This window comes from Zingiber officinale, chromosome 1B (genome assembly GCF_018446385.1).
Source record: "Zingiber officinale cultivar Zhangliang chromosome 1B, Zo_v1.1, whole genome shotgun sequence".
In the NCBI taxonomy this organism is placed as follows: Eukaryota; Viridiplantae; Streptophyta; class Magnoliopsida; order Zingiberales; family Zingiberaceae; genus Zingiber; species Zingiber officinale.
Window position 1 is genome coordinate 116,682,616 of NC_055986.1, and position 23,157 is coordinate 116,705,772.

At 39.4% G+C, this 23,157-nt stretch overlaps 2 protein-coding genes across 8 annotated transcripts; both read right to left on the reverse strand.

The window, feature by feature from the left end:
• Positions 1-1,349: 1,349 nt before the first annotated feature.
• On the reverse strand, positions 1,350-9,958 carry LOC121974962. 7 transcript variants are annotated; one of them, XM_042526302.1, is made up of 4 exons: positions 9,644-9,958; positions 4,903-7,921; positions 1,829-1,937; positions 1,350-1,503 (listed from the first exon to the last, which is right to left on the reverse strand). In XM_042526302.1, the coding sequence occupies exon 2, from the start codon at positions 7,720-7,722 to the stop codon at positions 4,978-4,980; it is 2,745 nt and encodes a 914-aa protein (XP_042382236.1). In that variant the 5' UTR covers positions 7,723-7,921; positions 9,644-9,958; the 3' UTR covers positions 1,350-1,503; positions 1,829-1,937; positions 4,903-4,977. The 7 variants fall into 7 exon arrangements, with proteins under 7 accessions (XP_042382236.1, XP_042382218.1, XP_042382246.1 ...); XM_042526284.1 differs by having other exon boundaries at positions 1,351-1,503; positions 1,829-1,977; XM_042526312.1 differs by lacking the exon at positions 1,350-1,503 and adding an exon at positions 1,599-1,759.
• An 11,556-nt stretch (positions 9,959-21,514) lies between these two features.
• LOC121989608 (calnexin homolog) lies at positions 21,515-22,151 on the reverse strand. The gene is made up of 3 exons (XM_042543790.1): positions 21,992-22,151; positions 21,780-21,899; positions 21,515-21,677 (listed from the first exon to the last, which is right to left on the reverse strand). Exons 1-3 carry the CDS (start codon positions 22,142-22,144, stop codon positions 21,573-21,575), a joined length of 378 nt encoding a protein of 125 aa, XP_042399724.1. The 5' UTR covers positions 22,145-22,151; the 3' UTR covers positions 21,515-21,572.
• Positions 22,152-23,157: the final 1,006 nt, after the last annotated feature.

Genomic DNA, 23,157 nt, shown 5'->3' on the forward strand with positions numbered 1-23,157 from the left:
TTGGTGCTGAAGTGGAGGCAGAAGAAGACGGCGACGAACGGCGGTCGAGGAGTTGATGCTCTCTCTTCTCGGAGAAATAGCGAGGTTGTCCCCTGCGCCGATTGGATCCAGTGCGTCCCCTGCGCCGATTGCTACCAGCAGTCCGACCCCTCCGCCTCGAAGGGTAATTTTGGGGAAAAAATATTGATAACCCCGGAATCGTAGAAAACCTAAGATTTCCAAGGTTTTCTGATTCCTAGTTCTATTCCTTAATTGCTGATGTGGCGGAAATGTTGCATTACCAGGAATCACCAATTACTTAAACCAAACAAGGTTATCGTTGATAACCAACTAAGGTTATCAGCGATAACCCCGAACCGAACACGCCCCAAGTGTCTCTCCGTTGCCCGGCCTTGTGATAACCCCAGGCACCTCTTCACTATCCAACCCAAGGCCTTGTGAAAGGAGTCGTTGCTATAACATGATGGTAAAAAGGTGACTACACTCGCTCCAACATCTCCGTCAACACATCCTCAGATCAACACGAATGAGGTAAATCACGGATAACTTCTAACACTTAAAATAGTGACTGTCACATGAGGAAAGATTTACCTCGATTATATCAAAATTTGAACCCTAAACTTCATAATGATAGTACCTCATATGCTAGCCACTAAATCATCCCGGGAGAATTATAACATAAGGATGCTTTTGTAACAAATTAAAAAACGTTTTCTACATTCTCCAACTCTGGCGGTCTGGGTACTGGCCTGGTTTTGGTTGACCACTCAAACCTAGTGTTCTACAAAGATAAGCGGCCAATGATGTTTCCTTTCCATCCTTCTAATAAATTAACATAAAATTAGGCATCAAATAGCTAGCAAACATTTTTATGACATAGAATTATAACATAAGGATGCTTTTGTAACAAATTAAAAAACGTTTTCTACATTCTCCAACTCTGGCGGTCTGGGTACTGGCCTGGTTTTGGTTGACCACTCAAACCTAGTGTTCTACAAAGATAAGCGGCCAATGATGTTTCCTTTCCATCCTTCTAATAAATTAACATAAAATTAGGCATCAAATAGCTAGCAAACATTTTTATTACTATGTCATAATCTTCTTTTATTTATATTAAATACATTCTTTATTGGGAAAGACAAGAGACTAGAGTGAATAGGACAGATATTAATGATTAGATAATGAATCACAGAACAAGTATACAAAGAGCAGAATCCGAGCAAAAGAGAGCCATTTGCCACCAATTGGTCTGAAAAAAGAATACAAATAAAAAGTTCTCAACTTGATTCAAAACCAAAGCATTTCCAAAGACCTTGACATGAATTCAGATGCATATTAAGGGAAAGATCTGCGTATTACTGAGAAAAAAAAGGATACTTGCATACTTCGATCATTCGATGCACTTTGAGCAAGTAGCAAAATGGCATTCCTTTGCTTAATAACAAATAAAATTGCCAACACAAATGATGTTGGGTGTTGTAGGGAATGAAGATTTCTGAGCACCTAAACAAATGTAAAATCCTTTCAACACAGCATTATATTAGTCGTCAATGCATGTATAATTCAAGAGCTTTGACAATCACATACACAAAAAGAAAAAGGAAAAAATCTATAATTTGTTGGCTTTCAAGGACCATCAAATTTAATGTAGAAAAGAGGTTCCATAGTTACAGAAGTTAGCCTATCTTATATTTCACCAAAGAAGTGTTGCAGAAAAAATATCATCCATTTCCAAGTTCAAGAATCTCCCCTAGCATTTCTACATAGCACACTAAATTTAAGTAGCCAGTGTTGTTATCATGGTAAACAAAACTAGTTGGATACATACATTGAAGCATCAAACACATGGCATGCTCCAGAGAACCTGGATAATAATTGGATGTAAAAGACTGATTCCACATTGTTAAAACTTCTTCCCGTTGGATGTTACCTTCATCCTGTCCAGTGAATATCAAATTCAATGAATTGATTGAACACCTGATAATGTGAAAATTTATGTAGAATTAATTAGATGTAATGAAGGTTCAATAGACCATATAAAGTTAAGTGGAAGTAACCATATATGAAATGAAGGAAACATTTTAGGGCTGAAACATAATAGCAAAAAAAAAAAGTTTAGAACACAAACTGTCAAAGTATACCATATTAGCATAACCAAATAAAGGACAACCCGATGCATGAAGCTCCCATCAATGCAGCCTTACCTTACTTTTCAAGAGGTTGTTTCCGAAACTCGAACACGAAACCTCTAAGTCACATGGTAGCAACTTTACCATTGTGCCAAAGCTCCCCTTCATATTACCATAATCAAATCAATCATAAAATCATGAGATTATCCATTCTAAGACAGTGTATTGTGCGCCAATTAACATTTTTTGTTTAAGATAAAGGCCTATTAGTAGCAAAAAACACACACACACAAGCCGACACCATCCTTCCAAGTAGAAGCTTAGCAGTTGTCCCTGACCTAAGAGACATAGAATGTGACACGGAAAGTTCTTCAGGGCAAAGATCCATCCTGACCACCATGATCCTAGGTAGTGGCATCACCGGTGAAGGAGAGGAAAGGAAGATGCAAGGTCGATCAGTTGAAGGGTAGTAGCATCACCGCCATCAAAGGAGCAGTGATGAAGGCCATCAAGGCAACGGCAAAACTTGGCGTTCTCCACAATAAGAAAAGGGGTCTGACATTGAAGATTTGAGGGGCTAGATATGGCAAGCTGAGAAGAGGAGAGTCCGCGTGTCATGTCTATGATGCAGAAACACAAGGGGAAAGGATAAATATATTGGATCCTGAAGGGTGAGTGAAGCTAATTTTTTTCTTGCAAAAAGTCTCTTTTAAGTTTCAAAATTTCATAGAGCTTCCCTAATTATATAGGAGTACCCTATTGATTTCCAAAAATTATAATAAGGCATGTGCCCCACAATAATAGCAGAGCCACTCGTTAAACTTGTGAATACTTTAAGAGATTTTGCAGAAAGGGAGATTGGATGGTCCCTTCTCTTAATTACTTTGATGATTAATGGATTGCAGGTGATTCCTAGTAGAGGAGGTCATTTTTATTTTGCCCAAATATAGGCGGAAGCTAAGGAAAAGAGGGAATTCTGTAAAGAAAAACTTATTATGCTCTTGCTAGGTCGAGAACCCTGCCCATGCTGACGTTGCAGCGTTGCATCCTGTGCTTCTCTCTAACAACCACCTTGAGATCATCCCCACCATGCCCTCCTTTGCTCTCCTCTCTAACCATAGCTGCAGGTAAACACACATTAAAGGTCAAGGTACATTGCAAATCAAAGCACACAGGGATGACCTAGCTGCACAATGGAAGACTGACTGAGCACATGCAGTGCTGCCAGAGCAACGTCATTACCACAATACACTCAATCTTAATTCCATCATGCACTCAATCTTCAAGCAGTTGATTCTATCATTAGTGATATTGAACACAATTGAGGAAGGGGATTAATGAATGGCAAGAGATGGTGTTGAAGGTGGCATCATAAGCATCAACGTTGAAGGAGATGGAAGAAGACATGACTTATCAGTAATTTGGTCCTTTCTCCTCTTCCCACCTCCTTTCCCATTTTTCCTTCCCATTACCTAGTAATCTACCTTGTGTCCTTTTCTCTCCTTTTTGACCTTTAACAACCCTCTCTCCTCCCATCTCTAGCCTGAAGTGGTCATCAAAGGTATATGTGAGATTGGCAATCCAATTTGAAACTGTGGGTACAAAGAAGAACTATGACTAAGCTTGAAGTTTCCTAAATGGAATATAAAAGGGTGGTCACAAAGATGGAAAAATACAAAGCCATGAAGAATGAGAGCTGAGGATGTGTAAAGACAGATGAGCAACATCATAGTGGCAATGTGAACAATGAGAGAAGAGCCCATGGCAAATGAAGGAGAGGCAATGACATTGATGAAGAGGGATCAAAGGAGAAGGCAAGGAGACTGATACAAAAATCCGACAAGAATGTATTTTGAAGTTTCATTTATTGTTCAAGCCACCTCATTTGGGAAGATTAAAATTGGGGGTTCTTGGATGGATGATGGACAGAGCAAGTGAAATTTAGAACAATGTTATGGTAGCAGAAAAGGAAATTATTTCTCCCATTAATTTAAACTTGCTATACTATGATGGATAGATGACATAGACCACAAAGCATACATACCTAATAAGGAAATCAACCACGAATTACTAGACCATGAATGGTAACAAACGCTGTTGATCATGAGTAAATTCACTCCAAGACAGACTCATTGACCATGGTTGGGCAATTATTCATTAGCCCATAATTAGTGCTCATCTCAGTTCAGTGTTGTCAGCCCATGGCAAGTTAAAAAGACCATTAGTAGAGAAAATAGAGAAAATGGAGCAATAGACCCAACATACACTTCCAGCAATTGAGCTGAGAAGCTAATCCACCATACAGCTGATCTGTCATATCATGATGCGACTTCAACCAAGCAGCTACCTAATAACTGATCAAAAAGATAACAAATTTGAAGCTAATGAAAAATAAGAGATTGAAGATATCAATCTGAAGAAGCTAGGAAGAGGAACAAAATCACTAAAGAGAATTTATCAACCTCCACAAAGCTGTGGCATACAAAATCCTCAATTGCAGTAGATTACATGGCCAGGCTAAATCACATTGGTGTAACGACAATGAGTCTCACAACATTACGGGGTGTAGACCCCATCAAACTTCAAAAAAGCATCACTATCATATATTAGCAAATACCCGTGCAAGTGCAAAGGTAGAGCAAAACTGGATTATGTTTAGCCTCCTCAGTTTAGTATTATGTTGAGACATTGACCAAAAAACTATCCAGCTAACAACCATAGATGAGGAATGACATGATACATATGGAGAACAGTCAGAGAGAATGTGTTATACCTTTAAGCATTTGTAAGCCCCCCATATAATTCCCACATTGAATTGAGGAGTCCCAATGAACTGCTGATGAAATCTTCAACATTCACTTCCCTGCATTTCTTGGTCTGAGACCAGTAAAACACCTGGCACACAAGCCGGATCAAGTTCCCAATAGCCACGAAGCTCACCACCCCTTTCTTCTGTTAGTCTGAATGCAGGTATTTGGTGGGAGAATCTAATGTATTCACTCACTGGAATCTCCATTGAGGTCACAACTTCTGCATTACCCTCAGGCTTAAAAACAGATCTATAGCCATTTACCTTCACCAAGATATTGACTTTCATGCCAGAAAGAATATGCTCACAAATCTCTACCAAAATATACTCACAATTTTTTAGATCTGAGATGCTCCACCCAATACTCCAATTTTTGTACACTGCCCAAATTTCACCAACACCAGGTTCAATCAAGTAATGATTTATTTTACCAGCTAGCTTGGCATGTGTGAGATGAGAAAATAGATGAGTATCATCAAATGTCTCATATTGAGAAACGACCTCAAAAGTTCCACATCCAATTGGCATTCCTTCTTTGTGCCACCTTCTCTCCTCTGCTAGGCATGGGCAGCTGTCAAGCCATGCAATTTTTACTCTGAAATTGTGCAACTCAGTCTCCTTTACCAAACCATAGTACTTGGGGAATGAATCTACATCACTGTAGAAAGCCCAAATCTGACCACATTGGACAGATGCAATTGTTTTTCCTTGTTCAAAGTTGTAAAATTCTGGATCAGGATACTCATATATAGCAGGAGAAAAAGGTGACTCCAAAAGGGAGTCATCCTTGCCATTGACACTTCCATGGACACGTTCAGACTCTAGATTTTCTTTGACACTAGTGTCTACTTCTGGAAATTTGGCTTCACTATGAACATTTTCGGAAGGTTTTAAATTCTGACTTATACTAGAGTGCTCGTTTTTCAAATCATCATCTTTTCTCATCCCATTTGACAATGAACCATGACTTCTGCTCTTCTCGGTTTCCTGAAAAGTATTTGTCCCAGTTTGTCTTTCATCCATAGTGGATTTCAAACTTGACCAACTACTTCCACTTACATTTTTAATTGTGCTAACACTGCAGTTAACAGAAGGAAACATCTTTGTGAAGTTAATGGGAAGAGATGCACAATCAAGTTCCAAACAATCCTCAGGAATACCTTCTCTTTCAGTACCCATCAACTTATATGAAGGAACATAATGAGAAAAACGAAGTATTTCATTGGGTGGAATCACAAATGGGGGCATTTCTTTTTCCTTTGCTCGCACAAACAAGCTCACAGTATCTTCTAGCCATACCAAGGGAATAACGCTAACTCCAGATCCCAAAGCAAAATCTGAAAGGATTTCTACTATTTCATATTCATACAACTGTGCAATCTCTGTATTTGAGCTCCAAGTGCTACTCCAGCCCTTGTAAATAGCCCAAACATCACCTTTTCTAGGATAAATATCATAGGAGTCTCTGCTTTTCCCTTTTGTCCAGGAAACAACATGGGAGAACAACAGCCTATCTTCAGTAGATTCTGTCTCACCCAACGTGAAGTTTCCACAAGCAACAGGTAATTCTGCATTTGTCCATGCAGCCTCAGCCTCATTTTTAGGATTATGTTCAAGCCACGTAAAAAACAACATGAAACCAGGTGAACAAACCTTTTTTATTTGAACATAAAACCTAGGCATCCCATCATTACTATCATACAGTGCCCATATTTGATTGACAAAAAATTGACTTGCATCCCGGAGTTTGTCAAAGTTTCCAAATTCAGGATCAGGGTAATCAAAGGAACTTTGGACAGGAGACATCTTGGGGCCAAAATCAGTTTCATCTCCAGACCTGCATGCCCCATATTGACTAGTCCCGTGTTTAATAGGACGACCATTTTGCACAACTACATTGTCACTAACACTGCCATTTGAATGAACACCCTTTCTTTTTCTTCCAGTCAGGGTTGTCGTCTTGTCTGCATGTTCACGACCATTGTCTAAACTTGACTTGACAGAAAATGCATCCCCAGATTGGCTTTGTTGGTCGTTACTATTAACTTTCTGACTTGGATTGTTCTGCATTCCATGACTACTAGATGGGGGTTGGACTGAAGACATGGGTTTAACATTCATATCATTCATATCGTATGCAACAAAAGAATGCAAACAGTTATGACAGCGAAGGGATCTATTTAAAATGCTTCGGTAATACTGATATCGTATTCCACAAACAGGGCATATTGTCCAGAAGGTCTTTTCAAAATTGGAAAACGAAGACTGCTGCTGCTGCTGAAGTTTTATCCCACTAAAGTTAACTGTGTTAAAATTACTTTGAGTCTGAGTTTTTACACTTGAACTCTGAGGATGCTGCCTAGTAGGAGGAACTTTACTGGGCTTGTTTCTTTTAGAATCATAATTGCCTCTTTTTGAACGGTCTGATAGAATCATGTGTGCTTCCCCAATTAACTTGAAGGCAGCTTCAGCACCTGGCAATTGATTCTTATCTGGATGAAGTAAAAGAGCAAGTTTACGGTATTGCTTCTTGATAGACAAGTCATCAGCTCTCAATTCAACCTGGAGAACTCCATACCAATCCATTTGTCCATTCACCTTGCACCCAGCAGAGATATGGACATCACAGATAGTTAACATCTGAGAAATGTTCTCAATGCTGGGATACAGTTGTTCGGCCTTCAGAGCAAACTTCCGAGCCCCAATGAAATCTTGGTTTTGCATCCTTTTCTCTGCAATATCCTTGGCTCTCATAGCTTCTTCCTTGTTGCACTCCATTATCATGTATAATTGAAATGTAATTCCGGTCTTTCATGCAGTATGAATTGATTAACTAAGTTTCATATTCATGCTTGTTTTTTATTTTTGTTCAGAAAGCAAGGAAATTTTGATGTACATATCATAACTTTCATATATTGAATATCTTTTCTAGCAACAGAAGTTTAGGGCACACTACTTGCAATTACGAAACAAACCCATGTCCCTGCATTTGATGGATAAAACAAGAAGTTATTCATATTGCCAAATGCTTAATAAAAGGACACAAGTGTCAATGGGAATTGACAGTATTTACTAATTTAGGAAAACAACACTCATGCACTGGAAGCTTCAAGCTACTAATTTGAAAAGAAAGTGTAAAGTTATAGGGAAAATCAATGTGAAAAAAAAGAATCTTGACATTGCTTTGGCTCATGCAGCCTCAGTCTAGAGGAATCCATATGCATAAAGAAATAGAATATGTAAGTTATTAGTTTTAATTTTACAAGACTGTAGCATTTAAAAGTTTAAACATTTTCTTTTTCAAAATACACACATACAAACTAAAAACTCCACTCCTGTGACCTATACCTAATAAAGAAAATATGGTAAGGATCCATGCTTAAGAGAAGCCATGGCTACAGTCCAAAACTCTTCCTTTTTCACAAAAGTTGCAGAAGAAAGAAAATAGTTTTTGAAAGAAAAAAAATACAAAGACATTAAAAAAGACAAGGAAAAAGATAGAAGAAAAGACTAAACAAGGACATTAGATCAAGCAGTTTTCTGAACTAAGTTGTTTATATATATTCATTAATTCTAGTATGCTTAACTCCTACAAGCACAGCTCGCACAAATGTCAAAGCAATCATTTGAAGCTCCTTCATGTACATAAAAAGGGCAGCCCGGTGCACGAAGCTCCCGCTACACGGGATCCCGGGGAAGGATCCATTGTACGCAACCTTACCCTGCTTTTTACAAGAGGCTATTTCCAGGAAGCTCCTTCATGTACATGAAAGACCTAAAACAATAGTAAGCTTCATGTTTAACCCAGTGATGATTAAGATGTAAAAACATAGGGCAATGCATGTGTCTAAGAGATTATAGTTGTTCAGCATAACAATTCTACCCCAGCAGCATATACATCATACAAGGATTGATTATAATAATAGTTGTAGCCAAAATAGATATTCTCAAAAGATCAAAAAAAAGACAAAATTTCATTGACCAGACAATCATTATAATGACATTTGTCTAGTTTCTTTTTTAAGAAAAAAAAAATCTATCACCAATGGTACAGAAATTACTGTGTGAACATGTGTAGAGCTAAAGCTAGTAAATCCTATAAGTTACACAGCAATTTCAACAAAAATTTCCAATAACATAGTAGGTACAGTGACAGATTCTCGGGAAATAATGTTTGGTTATTCCACAATGCCATTTCTGATTCACCAGAGCGAACAAATAAATTTATATTTAAACACATAATAGGCATAACATTATTCGGCAAAGAATGTTAACTCGGGTCACAAGCTGTTCAACTTCATGTCACGACCCACCATATAGCATGACCAATGCAGGTTATTATCAAATAATCCTCTTTCTTACTTCCCACACATAAGCAAGAACAATATATATCATCCAAGTTTAAACTGGTAAAACCTTTTCCAATTTTTTTAAGGGACACTGATCTATCTTTCATTTCACCATAATCGAAACTTTAAAAGTGACAACTGAGGATTGAATATATCAATCTAGCTGTACTTCTAATTGAGACTAAGCTACTGAGTATCAAATACAAACATATCCGCGCCTCAGTTATACTAGTTAACAAACTTTCGACTGTACAAAGATATTACTAGATTAGGCGGAGCAGGAAGGCATAGGAACAGGGGGGGAAGCAATCGGTCGACAGACGCGAACTAAAGAACACATAGAATCAGATTCTTACCAACCAATGAGACAACTCTCGGACAGGATCCTTGAAACCAGAGGGGGAAAGCACTCTCCGACTCGGCAGACAAACTGGAGAGAGTGGAAATAGAGGAGAGGAGCGGGAGGAGGATAACTTGCGAGAACTCGAACCGGAGAAGTAGCAGGGTTGCTTCGATTCGAATGCTTGCGGCTAGGCAGAGCCACTGCCGCCCACGGCCGGAACCCTAAAATCGAGACGCGATCGTGGCGGACGAGACGGAGTCCGAAAGTGAAGGGTCGGGTTCGAACGCGCCCGGGGAATGCAGAATGAACGCGCCGCTACGGAAACACGATGAATAGGCCACCGCTCCCGCACCTTATTGTTTGTGCGGAATTTTTTGCACCGTTCAATGAGAGAAGGCAACAGGATAGACGTTTGCATCAAGATACGTGATAAATGAGATGGACGGTGATGGATTGCTTCGCCCTCACTTTTGTTTGCCAAAATTGGAATTTGCTCGCTTCACTTATTGCCCCTATACTTTGCATTTGAGTAAAAGGGGTAGTCGCATTTGAGACTAGCTATGAGCCTATGAGAAACTTCTGAGTATAATCTGTTTTTTAGTACAATGAGAGGGATAGTCGCATTCAGATGGATAACTATTATCAAAATGATGACGGATGGATGGTTGAGATCATGTAGGGCCGATGGGAAAATCTAGGGGTCACAAATGAGTTGTAGATTAAATGTGCACTACAAGTGCGATTGTAAATGAGCTAAGTTAACCTAAGCTTTATGATATTAAAATTTATTTGATAAGGTAATTTCAAATTTAATGATGCGATAGTAAAGGGTGTCTATCAAGTTAAAGGTAGGATCAGCAGTTAACGTAAAGATCAAAGTTAAGACGATGAATGTGAGAGAATCAAAGGGCCCACCAAGGCTAGCCGAGCGGAAGTCCACGCCAACTGTCAATTGGCCAAATGGCTTATATGAGTGGACCGCTTGTCTGGCCAGGGTCACTACGGAAAGAACATCAGAGGCTCATAACTATCCAAGAGAATGCTATGCTGATAGGAGCACATGTCCGGTCAAACAAGAAACAATCTACCGAACTGAGGTACTACGGAGAAGAGCAACTAAGATTGATCGAGCAAGGAATCCAGGTCGAGCGGCTCCCTCGCTCGGCCAAGCAATGGGACCTTTCCATATCTCGTATTATCCCTCTGGGAGATAATGCCGTTGACAATCGGACATGGTCAATAGGCAAATCGTACGAAGGAAACTTCTACTGTCATATCAAGGATTTGCATGCCCTATTAAGGTATGTTGTTAGAGACACTTTTCTGACAAGTCTTTTCATAAGACAGTTGGTAAAATGTGTCTGTATCTTGAGAAGCATGCATGCCGCCTACTGTAGCATTATATAAAGAGGGGTTCATGCACTAAAAGAGATATGTGATATCTGTTATTTGTGCTTGTGCTCTCACTGCTACTAGATTGCTCCGTCGTCTTTCTACTGTTCTAGTGACTAACTTGAGCATTGGAGGGTCAACGTCAGGGACCCCTTCCTTGGCCCGGCACTGACTTTTCTTATGTCGTAGATCAAAGCGGAGTCTTCACGCAGTCAACCGAGGAGCTACATCTCCAGCTAGCCTTCTTCACTGTTTTCAGACAGGATCATATTGGTGTCGTCTGTGAGAACGTAGCCTATATCCGAGACGTGGAGATGGAGGGCGTTAGACAACTCACGACGGTGACACTGACCAAGGAGGAGTTGGACATGTTGATATAAGCCCGAGCTGCCAAGATGATGGAACAACAATAGCAGGCGATGGTCGAGCGACACGTGAATGAATCTATGGCGTCATCAGTGGGACAGCAGGCCAGATACAGAGATCGAGCGAAAAATATATCTGTTCGGGGGCACAACAAAAAGCTAACTGACACATACGAGGATGCGTCGAATGCGTCGATCCCCTTTTATCTAGCGTTGTTCCATACTCCTTTAGAGGAACAAGGTCGAGCAGGTAGAGATCAAGGATCCTCTTCGGACAACACGCCTACGAGAGACGGACCGAAGGGAAAGGCACCCAAGACCGATGATTCGCCTGAACGGATCAATGGATAATTTTCTTAGGGGATCCTGGATGACCCACTACCGTGACATTATATACCATTAATGATCGAGGAATATAATGGGACAACTAATTTAGAGGACCATCTGATTAGGTTTGACAACATGGTCATACTCCATTAGTACACCGATAGAGTGAAATGTCGAGTATTCCTCACCACCCCTCTCCGGATTAGCGCAACGGTGGTTCAGACGACTGTCAATCGGATCCATTCATAGCTTCAAGGATTTCTGAGTGACATTCCTACATCATTTTGCCAACAGTCGCTGCCACCAGAAGACGAACGTTAATTTATTTGTTGTGAAGCAAGGGCCCAATGAGGCATTAAGAGCCTACATCAAGTTATTAAACCAAGTAGCCATGGATATCCCATCAATCAACCCAGAGGTATTGGTGAATGCCTTCTCACAGGAGCTTACCTAGGGGGAATTCTTTCGCTCACTTATCCGGAGGTCACCGAAAGACTTTGACCACCTGCTCAGGCACACCAGCGAATACATCAACGTGGAGAAAGCTCAAGCGACACGAAGAAAGGAGGCACCATCTGAACAAACTGTCGCCCCTGAACGACGGCTGGATAGAAGTCATCTGTTAGTACCCCCAAGGTAGTCTTGATGTCATCAACCAAGTCAGGTTAGGTCCTATTGGTTTTTAACCCCTATTTCTAAGTGTGCATAAACTTAGGAGCACATGAAGTCAAGCGAAAGACGCAATTAGTGTGAAGGACGACACAGGAGAGAGCCGACAGGCTCAGTACGTCCGAGGGACGAAATGTTGTGGAAGAGTATGCTAGCGGATGAGAAGGAGGCGCGTGCGGTATTTTCCGAGGAATGAGAAGCCGAAGCGGAAGACTGCTAGAAGGTCAGAAAATGGGTTCGGGTGAGCCCTATTCCGGATGGCCGAAATCACCCAAGCAAGCAGAGCCGGAGCCAGAGTGGAAGACCCGGACCCAAGCAAGTGAGCCAAAGCCTGAGCGGAAGACCCGAACCCAAGCAAGTTAACATAAGGTTAACTTTGGTTCGAGCGCCCGGACCATGAAAATTATTCAGATCGTGTCAAACGTGATCCGTTGAGACGGAAATAAAATTTTATCCCCCTCCAGGTGTCTGGAACCCTTCCAGGCACCCCGACTAGGGCTATAAATACATCCCTTGTCCTAGAAGCTTAGACAGAACACTTGTAAACAATTTCCTTTGTCTAGCTTTACATTTTGAGCGCTTTAACTACTATAAGAGGTTTCTCCGCCTAAAGGAGACTTTGATAGTGAGCTTCAATTTTCTTGGATTAACAACCTCCCCGGTTGTAACCAAGTAAAGCTTGTTATGCCTCTTCTTTCTGGTTTCTTATTTAATTTATACAAGTGTTAGTTAATTAAGTTATAACATTCAAGGAAGGTTCGTGTTATTTTTATAGGGATATTCACTCGCCCCTCTAGCCGGCCGCCAAGGGTCCTATAATTGGTATCAGAGCGGGTTTGTTTTAGGAGGACTAATCGTCGAATGAAGCACACGAGATGGTCGGACCGAGCATCAACCCATCGAAGTTCGAGGGTGAATTCGCGAGCTGGGAAAAACAGATGGAGGTATTTTTTTTTAAACAGATTTTGAATTATTAATAATTATGAAATATGATTTTGTAGCCCCGAAAGACAAAGAAGAATATTATTGGATAAAAAGGAGCAAGCTGACTTCGTGGAAAACGGCAAAGCGGAGTTTCATCTACTTAGCGTTTTACCACCTCAAGAATTCAACCATATCGAAGCCTACGAATCAGCTAAGGAGTTCTGGGAGAAATTCCTAGAACTACACAAAGAGACATCGGAGGCAAAACTAGCGAGACGAGACCTGCTTTGGAACTAGATCAGCAACCTCCGTTTAGAAGAAGGTGAAGCAGTTGCACACCTCTACTTAAGAATCAAGGAACTCATTACTGAACTCACGAATCTCACAGAAAAAGTAAGCAACCGAGATTTGCTAAGGTACGCACTTAACGTATTTCCTAGAACTACTGAATGAGCATCATTAGTAGATGCTTATTATATATCTAAAGATCTAGAATCAAGTACTTTAGAAGAAATGTTTTCAACTTTTGAAGTCCATGAAACGAGATGTGCAGATCTGAAGAAGGAGCCAAAGCATAATATTGTCTTGAAGGCAAAGATGGACGAATGAGATTCTGAATCTTCTCTCGAAGACGATGAAATGACATTCATGGTAGGTAGATTTAAAAAATTATTTAAATATAAAAGATTTAATCAAGTGTAGGGTGAAAAAGAAAAAAAAAAAGATAAGATGCTACCACTGCAATGAAGAAGGGCACATGAAAGACAACTGTCTTAAATTGAAGAGCAAGGATAAGGGCAAGGACAAAGAACAGAATAAGAAGGCAACCTATACCAAGCATAATCTAAAGGCGACGTGGGACGAAACATCGTCCGAGTTAGAGATTGAAGCCCTCGCCGAACTTGTGCTAGTGGCAAGTCACCAAGAAAACAAAGACGAAGCAAGCTCATCCGAAATGAGCATCGATGAATGGGGAGCGACATCGGAAGAAAGCAGCACTTCAGGGGGAGCTTCAGATTGCGAGATCAACAAGGTAAGTCAGGTACGATCTCTTCCTCCTAACAAGTCATTTTAGTTTATAAAACCATTATCAAAAAATTACTGTAAATTAGAAAAAGAAAATAAAGTGTTAAAATCAACCTTAGCTATATCTTGTCGATTAGAAGATCTCGACAAGATTAAAACTAAAAATGAAAAATTATAGGTCGGTGACTTTGTATGAAAAAGAGTTAAGTCGATCGGTGACGTCACCAAACTAGAATCCCCATGGGAAGAACCGTATAAAGTCATTCGGAAGCTTTGCTCGAGAGCTTATTATTTACAAGACGAAATTGGGAGAAATCTCGAGCGGCCTTGGAGCACAAACCATCTCCAGCCCTATAGGGTTGGGTAAGAGGTGCGTGGTTAAATTCAGATACACTTGTATAAATGTATATTCTGTAATTGCAGGGGAACGATGAATAAAAATCCCAAGTGTCCCAGACTCTTACGTTGATCGACCAAGTTAAAATGCGAACGACGACTATAAACCCTTGAGCAATGAATATCAACAGTCGAGTGGCGACTATAAACTCGAGAGTCGACGAGGCAACAGTCGAGCGACGACTATAAACTTGAGAATCTACACCAACCAAAGTTGAGTGACGAATATAAACTCAAGAGTCAATGAGTCAACAACCAAGCGATGACTATAAATCCGAGAGTCTACGCCAACCAAAGTCGAACGGCGACTCTAACCTCAAGAGTCGACGAATCAAAAGCCGAGCGACGACTATAAATCCAAGAGTCTATGCCAAATAAAGTCGAACGGCGACTATAAACTCCTGTCCTTCATCACCAAAAAGTCGAGCAGCGACTATAAACTCGAGAGTCAGCAAGTCAACAGCCGAGCGGCGGCTATAAACTCGAGAGTTTACACCAACCTAAGTCGAGCGACAACTATAAACTCAAGAGTTGACGAGTCAATAGCCAAGCGGCAACTATAAACCCAAGAGTCTAATCCAACTAAAGTCGAGCGATGACTATAAACTCGAGAGTCGACGAGTCAATAACCGAGCGGTGGCTATAAACCCGAGAGTCTACACCAAATTAAGCCAAGTGGCGGCTAGAACTCGAGAAGAATGTTAATGGTGAGTCGAGCGACGACTATAAACCCTAATTCAATAGTCGAGTGGCAAATATAAAATTAGAGGATGTCATCGAGATCTTCGATTAAAAAAGTAAAAAGGTCATCCAACCTACTCTGAAATGATCAACCAAATGTCTTAGCAAATAATTACATGGATGAACGGAAGCGCAAGGATTCACACTTGGAATATTTAACAATGCCCTACAACAAAAGCTAGGAAACTACCGAATGAGTGCACGTTCATTTATACTTAGACATTTTTACAAACTATTAGGGGGGAATACAAAAGGCAACCTAAAAAACTAAAAAGAAGACTAGTCGAAGTAGTCAAGCACATCATTCGGCAGCGACTCGGTAAGCTTCTCCCTATTTATAATCTTATTGGTCAACACTGAAGAGAGATAATCACCGTCCTTCAGCTGTTGAAGAGTCCCATCAATGCTACAATTGAAGAGGCGAAGAGCCTGATCTGTGAGCTTGTCATTGAAAGGGTCAGAACGGAGATAGTTGTGCTTAAAAACTTCAAACCGTCCAGGCTCTTCCTCTTGGTACGTCTTGAAGGTTGCTCGGGACGCCTCCAATTCTATTTTCAACAAAGCCAGCTCGACATCTTTGGCATCAAGCTGGAACTTTGTAGCTGCTTGCTCTACATAGGGGTGTAATCGAGCCGAGCTGAACCGAACTTTTGAATGTTTGAGTTTGGCTCGTTTATAATTGAGCCGAGCTCGAGCTTTATTTAACGAATATATTCATGGCTCACGAGCTTATTCGAGCTTTTATTGAGCCTAAACGAGCTTAATAAATATAAATTATAAATTTTAATATTCATTAAAAACTAAATTATATATTTAAAAAAATTATAATATTCTTGTTAAAATTTATAATTTTATTCTAATTAATAAATTTAATATATTTGTGTATGTTTTTTCATAAGTAGAGTGTAAAATCTATAAATTCAATATCAAAACTATTATTTTTTATTTAAAAATTGATTCATGAGCTTAACGAACATGTTCACGAGCTAACGAGCCAAATATTGTGAAGCTTGAGCTTGGTTTGTTTATCTTAACGAGCCTAATTAAACGAGCTTTTATCGAATCGAGCTTCGAATAGCTCACGAGCGGCTTGGCTCATTTACACCCCTAGCTCTACAGATCGACTATCATGTTTGGTCGTGAGAGCAACCTTAGCCTCCTTGAGATTTTGGGTCAAAATCCGAACCTCCTTGTCTTTGATGTCTAAGTCCTCGATGGTTTGGAGCTTCCTGGCGTTGGCGGAGTTGATCTTAGATTCAAAAGTATTGGCCAGCTTGGTAAGCCGCTCAATTTGTAAGGCTTGATCATTATTCCTGTTCCTCTCCACATTGAGTGCCCGCTCGAAGCCCATTAGCTGCTCAGAGCTCATTTCCAGGTCGGCCTTCAAATGAGCCACGTCCACTGCCAGTTGCTCAAGATGAGCCTGGGAGGTTTCTGATGGTCTACTCGAAGCATGCAGCTGCTGTAGCTCATGCTCCAGGAAGGCCAACCTCTGGCACATTGCTAGGTTTTCGACCCAAAACTGTAATAAAAATAAGTTAAAGAGTGTCGGTCGAGAAATACTAGAGGTGTCAAAAATGAACTCGACCTGATAACCCGACCCGAGTCGGCACGAAAAATATTGGGTTAAGGTTGGGGTTTTTGGATTAGGGTCAGTTTGGGCTGAACCCGAAATCTGACCCGATTTTTTTTTCCAGGTTGGGTTGGGTTCAGGTCAACCTGGGTTGACCTGAATTAAGAATCAGGTCACCCATAAACCCGAACCAACCCGAACCCACTAGACCAAACCATTTTGTTATTTAATGTTTTAACTTTTAATCTTTTAATCAAGGGCTTAGTTAGGGCTACGGTTCGCACTTCGCAGTTCACAGAACGTCGCAGAGAGCCAGAGACCGAGAGACGCAACTTCGGTTCGGGACTTCAGCCTTCGCCCTTCCTCCTTCGGAAGAATCGGAACTCGGGAGTTTAGGCGCTAGGAGGCAGGCGACAGTGCGACACCGAAACCGCGAGTCCATGACAATCGACAGGGTCACAGCCTCACAGGGGTTGGGCTGTCGAAGGAAGGGGGTTCACGATTCTCTTCTATTTCTCCAACATCGTCATTGACAACATGAATTCTCAACCTATTGATCTCGATCAAGAGGAGAATAGTGAGGAGGAGGAGGAGGAACCGGAGGGTGCACCAGCTGTATCTACGACTACGAGGGATTTAAATGTAGATGAAGAAACGTCTTCGCAAGGCAAGGCCTCCGGAAGTGGCAAATGGAAGAGAGTCTTGAAATCAAAGTGGTGGCAATATTTTGAGATGCTTCCTAAAATAGAGGGAGAAGATTTGCGTTGCAAATGTAAAGCTTGTGGGATTACATACAAAGCGGAAAGTAGCATGGGTATAGGTAATCTCCGACGCCATATCCTTAATCAGTGTCCTAAACAAAAAAACTAGTGATATTGCTCAATCTTTGTTAGAACAAGGTGATAAAAGTCTTGTCATTAGGTCACAACGGTTTAACCAAGAAAGATTTAGAGAGTTGCTAATCTTAGCAATTGTGAAGCATGATTTACCTTTTCAATTTGTGGAATATGAGACAATTAGATCTATTTTTACGTATTTGGAACCTCAAGTAAATTATTTCACTAGAAACACCGCAAGGACTGATATTCTCAAGATGCATAAAAATGGATGTAATAGAATAGCTCAAGAAATGCATTCATGCCCTGGAAAAATTTGTTTCACTTCTGATTTGTGGACTTCTATTGCCACTGATGGTTATATATGTCTGACAGCACATTTCATTGATTCTAATTGGGTTTTACAAAAAAGGATAATTAACTTCTCTTACATGGCTCCACCTCACTCTGGTATTACATTGTGTGATAAAATTAATAGTTTATTCAATGTTTGGGGAATTCAGAGAAAGGTTTTCACAATTACATTAGACAATGCGGCTGCAAATGATGTGTTTGTTGGCCTTTTAAGGGATCAACTTGGTTTAAATTGTTCATTAGTGAGTGGTGGCGAGTTTTTGCATGTTCGTTGTTGTGCACACATTCTCAATTTAATTGTGCAAGAAGGTTTGAAAAGAATTGATAGTTCTGTTGATAAAATTTGTGAATGTGTAAAGTATGTGAAAGGCAGTCAAGTGAGGAAGCAAAAGTTTATAGAATCGGTTACCCAAACTTCACTTGATTCTAAGAAATCACTAAGGCAAGATGTTCCTACTAGATGGAATTCTACATATTTGATGCTTTCTAGTGCCATGTATTATCGACGTGCTTTTAATCATTTGAGATTGGTTGATACTAATTTCACACATTGTCCATCGGTTGATGAGTGGGGACAAGTTGAAAAAATATTCAAATTCCTTGAGGTTTTCTATGAGACAACAACTTTGCTTTCTGGAGTGAAATATCCTACTGCCAACCTTTACTTTCCTCGTATCTTTATGGTTCAGTTGACAATAAGTCAAGCCTTGCAAAGCTCTGATGATTTCATGAGATCAATGGTCAATCGGATGTTTTATAAATTTGATAAGTACTGGAAAGATTATAACATTTTGTTTGCCATTGCCGTGATAGTTGATCCGAGGTTCAAGAAGCAATTTGTTGAGTTTTGTTACAACAAGTTATATGGACATGGTAGTAATGAATTAAGTCTTGTAAGATCCAAATTGGTTTCTTTGTTTGAGGAATATATGCACATGGGTATTGCTTCCAAGGTAAGTACTAGCAATGCATCTTCAAGCTCTCATAGTGCCATTGATGATAATGCTTCTCTTGCTCTAAATTTAGGCAGTGGATGCATGGATGTTTTGAAGGTACTATTGATGATTTTTTTACATTTCCTCACTATTTTTTACTACTTGTTACAGTGTTACTAATACATTTCATTTATGATATAGGAATTTGACACTTTTCAAAGTTTAGAATTCATTGGCAGAGCTCAAAAGAGTCAATTAGAGCTATATTTGGAAGAACCAACAATTGATAGAATAACAAAATTGGATGTTCTCGGGTTTTGGAAAGCTCACCAATTTAGGTATCCTGACCTTGCACAAATGGCTAGAGATATCTTGAGTGTTCCAATTTCTACAGTTGCTTCTGAATCGGCTTTTAGCACCGGTGGTAGGATACTTGACCAATATCGCAGTGTAATGAAGCCTGATGTTGTTGAGGCATTAGTTTGTTATAGAGATTGGTTAGCTGGAGGGAAATGTAAGTAGTTTTTTTTTCATTTTAAAGTTATTTGTTTTACTAATATTTGTTTTTGTAGAAACTACTGAGGTGGGGTTGAATGATTTGACTGAAAATATTATGAATTTATTCACAAATGAGGATACTGGATCAAAACCTACTACAACACATGATTAATGATTCTAATGAAAAGTAAGTTGATTAAACCATTTAAGTTTATTAAGTATAGGTTTTTAAAAATCTTTTAGATTTTAATTTGTTTATTTCATACCTTGTTGGCTTGTTTCAAGGTTTGACTCGGTACAAAGGAGGAGTAAAACAATGGAGAAGTGGAGCTTGAAACGGAAAGTTATTTTGTGAAGCTTGAAAACTTTTTTATTTTGTATTGATATCATAAATTTTCTTGTATAGACTCTTGACTCTATAGGATCTTTTACTTGTATAGACATAGTTGTATTAACCTTTAATCCTTTTGGATTGCCTTAAAAGTTAATTTTTGGGTTTCATGTGGAACCCCCTTTCATGGGTGATGGAAATGGCTGCCATCATGGCCATTGCCTTGGCCAACGGCAGTGGAAAACCCCCAGACTGGCAAGATTTTGTCGGTATTGTAGTGTTGCTCGTGATAAACTCCACCATCAATTTCATTGAAGAAAGCAATGTTGGCAATGCTGCTGTTGTGCTGCAGCTCTTATGGCTAGCCTGGCTCCAAAAACGAAGGTACAAGCTTATAAGATCCCTTGGGAGCTTTCTTTCTTTCCTGTAAATTATGTTTACAAAAATTGTTGTTGATTTGATGTTTTCAAGTGCTCAGAGTGGTAAGATTGTATTTGTTTTGCCCTTTTTTGAAAGAGTGTGTTTTGAAGGATGTTAGGATGGTGACCTCCTGGACTCTTGGAATTTGTGAGACATTGAGGTATTTCCAAACCTAGCCAATGGCAAACCAATGGCATTTAGATTTGCCTTATGATTCATGATGTTGTAATCGGTGGTTTCTTTTCCATTTGCAAGTAGTCAAGCATTGGTATTTAGGATGAGCTTAGAAAATGGGTTCAATATTTTGGTTATGCAATGGAGTTGTTATGGCTTATGGGTGATTTTCAGATTTTATCATTTTGTGTTCCATTTGCTCCTAGTCAAAGCATCGAGAGTACAAGTATGGTTCCATTTGCTCCTAGTTATTTTAGTTGGCTTTGATGGTTTTGATTATGCAAATGAGATTCATGTTGATAAAGTATGGTTCTGGTCTCCTGCAAATTATTGTCTTCAACTAAATCATAACTGTCATAATTATATTATAAATTTATAACTATAGAATAACTCTATAACTCAATTGTAAAAATTATAAAATCATAATAATAAAATAACTATAGTTTGCTACACATCCCCAATTCAAGATTTAAACAAAAAAATATAAATAAAAATTAATAGTGAGAACACAGTAGGACATAATTGTGTCATTTTACACGAGTTGATGAAATGGGATGCCATTTGATAAAAAATCAAAATGGAATTTGTAGAAGAAAAATGCCCTTTTGATTTTTCTCCTAGATGATAAACATGCCAGTATATTAAAAATAAATTAATGTTTTTTCATAATAAAAGTTCTAAGAATGTTTAACTAAGCAAATTACAAGAAGCTATGTTAACTCTAAAAATAATTGTTCAAAGAAGCAAATTACAAGAAATTATATAAGCCACAAATTTCTAGTCCACAAATTCAAGGACAAATTGTAAAGCTAACTTTTAATTGGAAAATGTGTGCTTCAGCCGCCACTGGAAAGCCTAACAACGCAACGCATATCTGAACTGTGAACATCTCACAAAATTTGAAGATCGAGCTTGCTACCTCAGGTCTCCCTTCTGGAGTTCTGGATTTCCGAGCTCGAGGAGCAGATGCATCATCAACTTTTACATTCTCTTGATCTCTTCTTTCTCTTCATTAGTGCCTGGAGAATCATTCCCAACAGTTTCGGCTGACTTGGTTTTGGAAGCAGACGGTGCTGAGACTTGTCTCTGTAAAATGCAAGGTTTAGAAAGTCAACACCTAGATATATCTAAAGATAGAACATCAACTAGTTAGATTCAAGCCAGATTGAAAGCCTCTCAACGACTCACCTGAGGTTTCTTTTTGCTACCAAAGAGAATCCTGACTATGACAGTGGAAAATACCACTACCGTGGACACCAGAACTCCAATGGTGACGGTAGGTTGTTTCTCTGCCTTCTCAATAACATCCTGCTCCAAAACCAGTCATCAAATGTGAAAGGACTAATCTGGATTTAAGATAGGAATATAAATAGGAAAATCTTATAGATAATAGCACATACAATGATTTTTATCTGGTATGGTTTCAAGAAAGGAATGTCTGCTATCCTGTAGAGAACATCAAATATCTTCTTCTGCAATAACAATGGCATTGGGTGTGAGAAGGGTACGACAACAACTTTATTTAGTTTATTAGAGTTAGTGGAACTAAACATTACCTGGATACCATCAAATGAGATTCATGCTTTTATTTTTTTTTAGACTAATAAAAAAAATAAAAGAATAATTAAAAATAAAATCGGGTTGGCGGGTTGGAACGGGTTCGGATTCGAGTTTATAGGTTTTGGGTTAGAGTCGGGTTCGGGTCGAGTTCGGGTTGGGTAATTTTTTAAAAAACTGATTTTCAACCCAACCCGAACCCACCCAACCCATCCGAATTGACACCCCTAAGAAATACGCAAGCAAACATAATGATAATATATATACCCCAGTGGACTTCTGAGTATATCCGTCCGTGAGCTCTCCAGGAGAAATGGTCACCGTGCGGGGCCAAGCATCAGCCTAGACTAGTGCTAGCGGTCCTTGAATCTTGATCTGATGTTTGGGGGAGCGTGGCTCGGCGTCATCAGGATGACGCCACTCGTTCGTTGGTAGGTGAATGTGTTAGGATGTATACTAAAAGCCTAAGCTTTTGGTATAAACATTTATCTAGAAATAAGAATCACATTGGTCAAATGTCTACATTTATGATAAATGTAGTTGTTCAATTAATTTATATTGTAGATAACATGGTGTGTGGTGTCACACACAGAGGATCATGTTATCAGTACCTTATAAATTATAAACAGTAGCTCACGACCAAGATGGAAATGAACAAACCATTGGAAGGTCGTAGTGTAATTAGGCATTAGTTTATCTTAACTATATAATTACACTAGTACATTTAGAGTGTATTGAGTAGGACCATTAGAGGTCGTTTCTTTTTATAGTGACTTTATAAAAGAACAAAGACTTCAGTTATTATGGAAGTGTGTGCTCTTAATCCTAATATAATAACAAGCACATATATTTGATATTTATTTCTTTAATTTATCAATGGGTGAGATTTAGTTCGATAAATCAATAAGCTCGATAAGTTGGCAAATGATATCACTTATAATGTGTGTTGTTGATTATAGAAAGAAACTGTGTCCTAGTAATCTAGGTTGAGAATGTCCCAAGAGGAGCT

Bases quoted from the DNA above. Each gene is read 5' to 3' on its own strand.
- LOC121974962 (XM_042526302.1), bottom strand. From the start codon at position 7,722: ATGATAATGGAGTGCAACAAGGAAGAAGCTATGAGAGCCAAGGATATT.
- LOC121989608 (XM_042543790.1), bottom strand. From the start codon at position 22,144: ATGTTTAGTTCCACTAACTCTAATAAACTAAATAAAGTTGTTGTCGTA. The intron at 21,900-21,991 runs GTATGTGCTATT...GTTTTGGAGCAG, and splicing joins CATACCAGATAAAAATCATT to GATGTTATTGAGAAGGCAGA. The intron at 21,678-21,779 runs GTGAGTCGTTGA...TGCATTTTACAG, and splicing joins GTAGCAAAAAGAAACCTCAG to AGACAAGTCTCAGCACCGTC.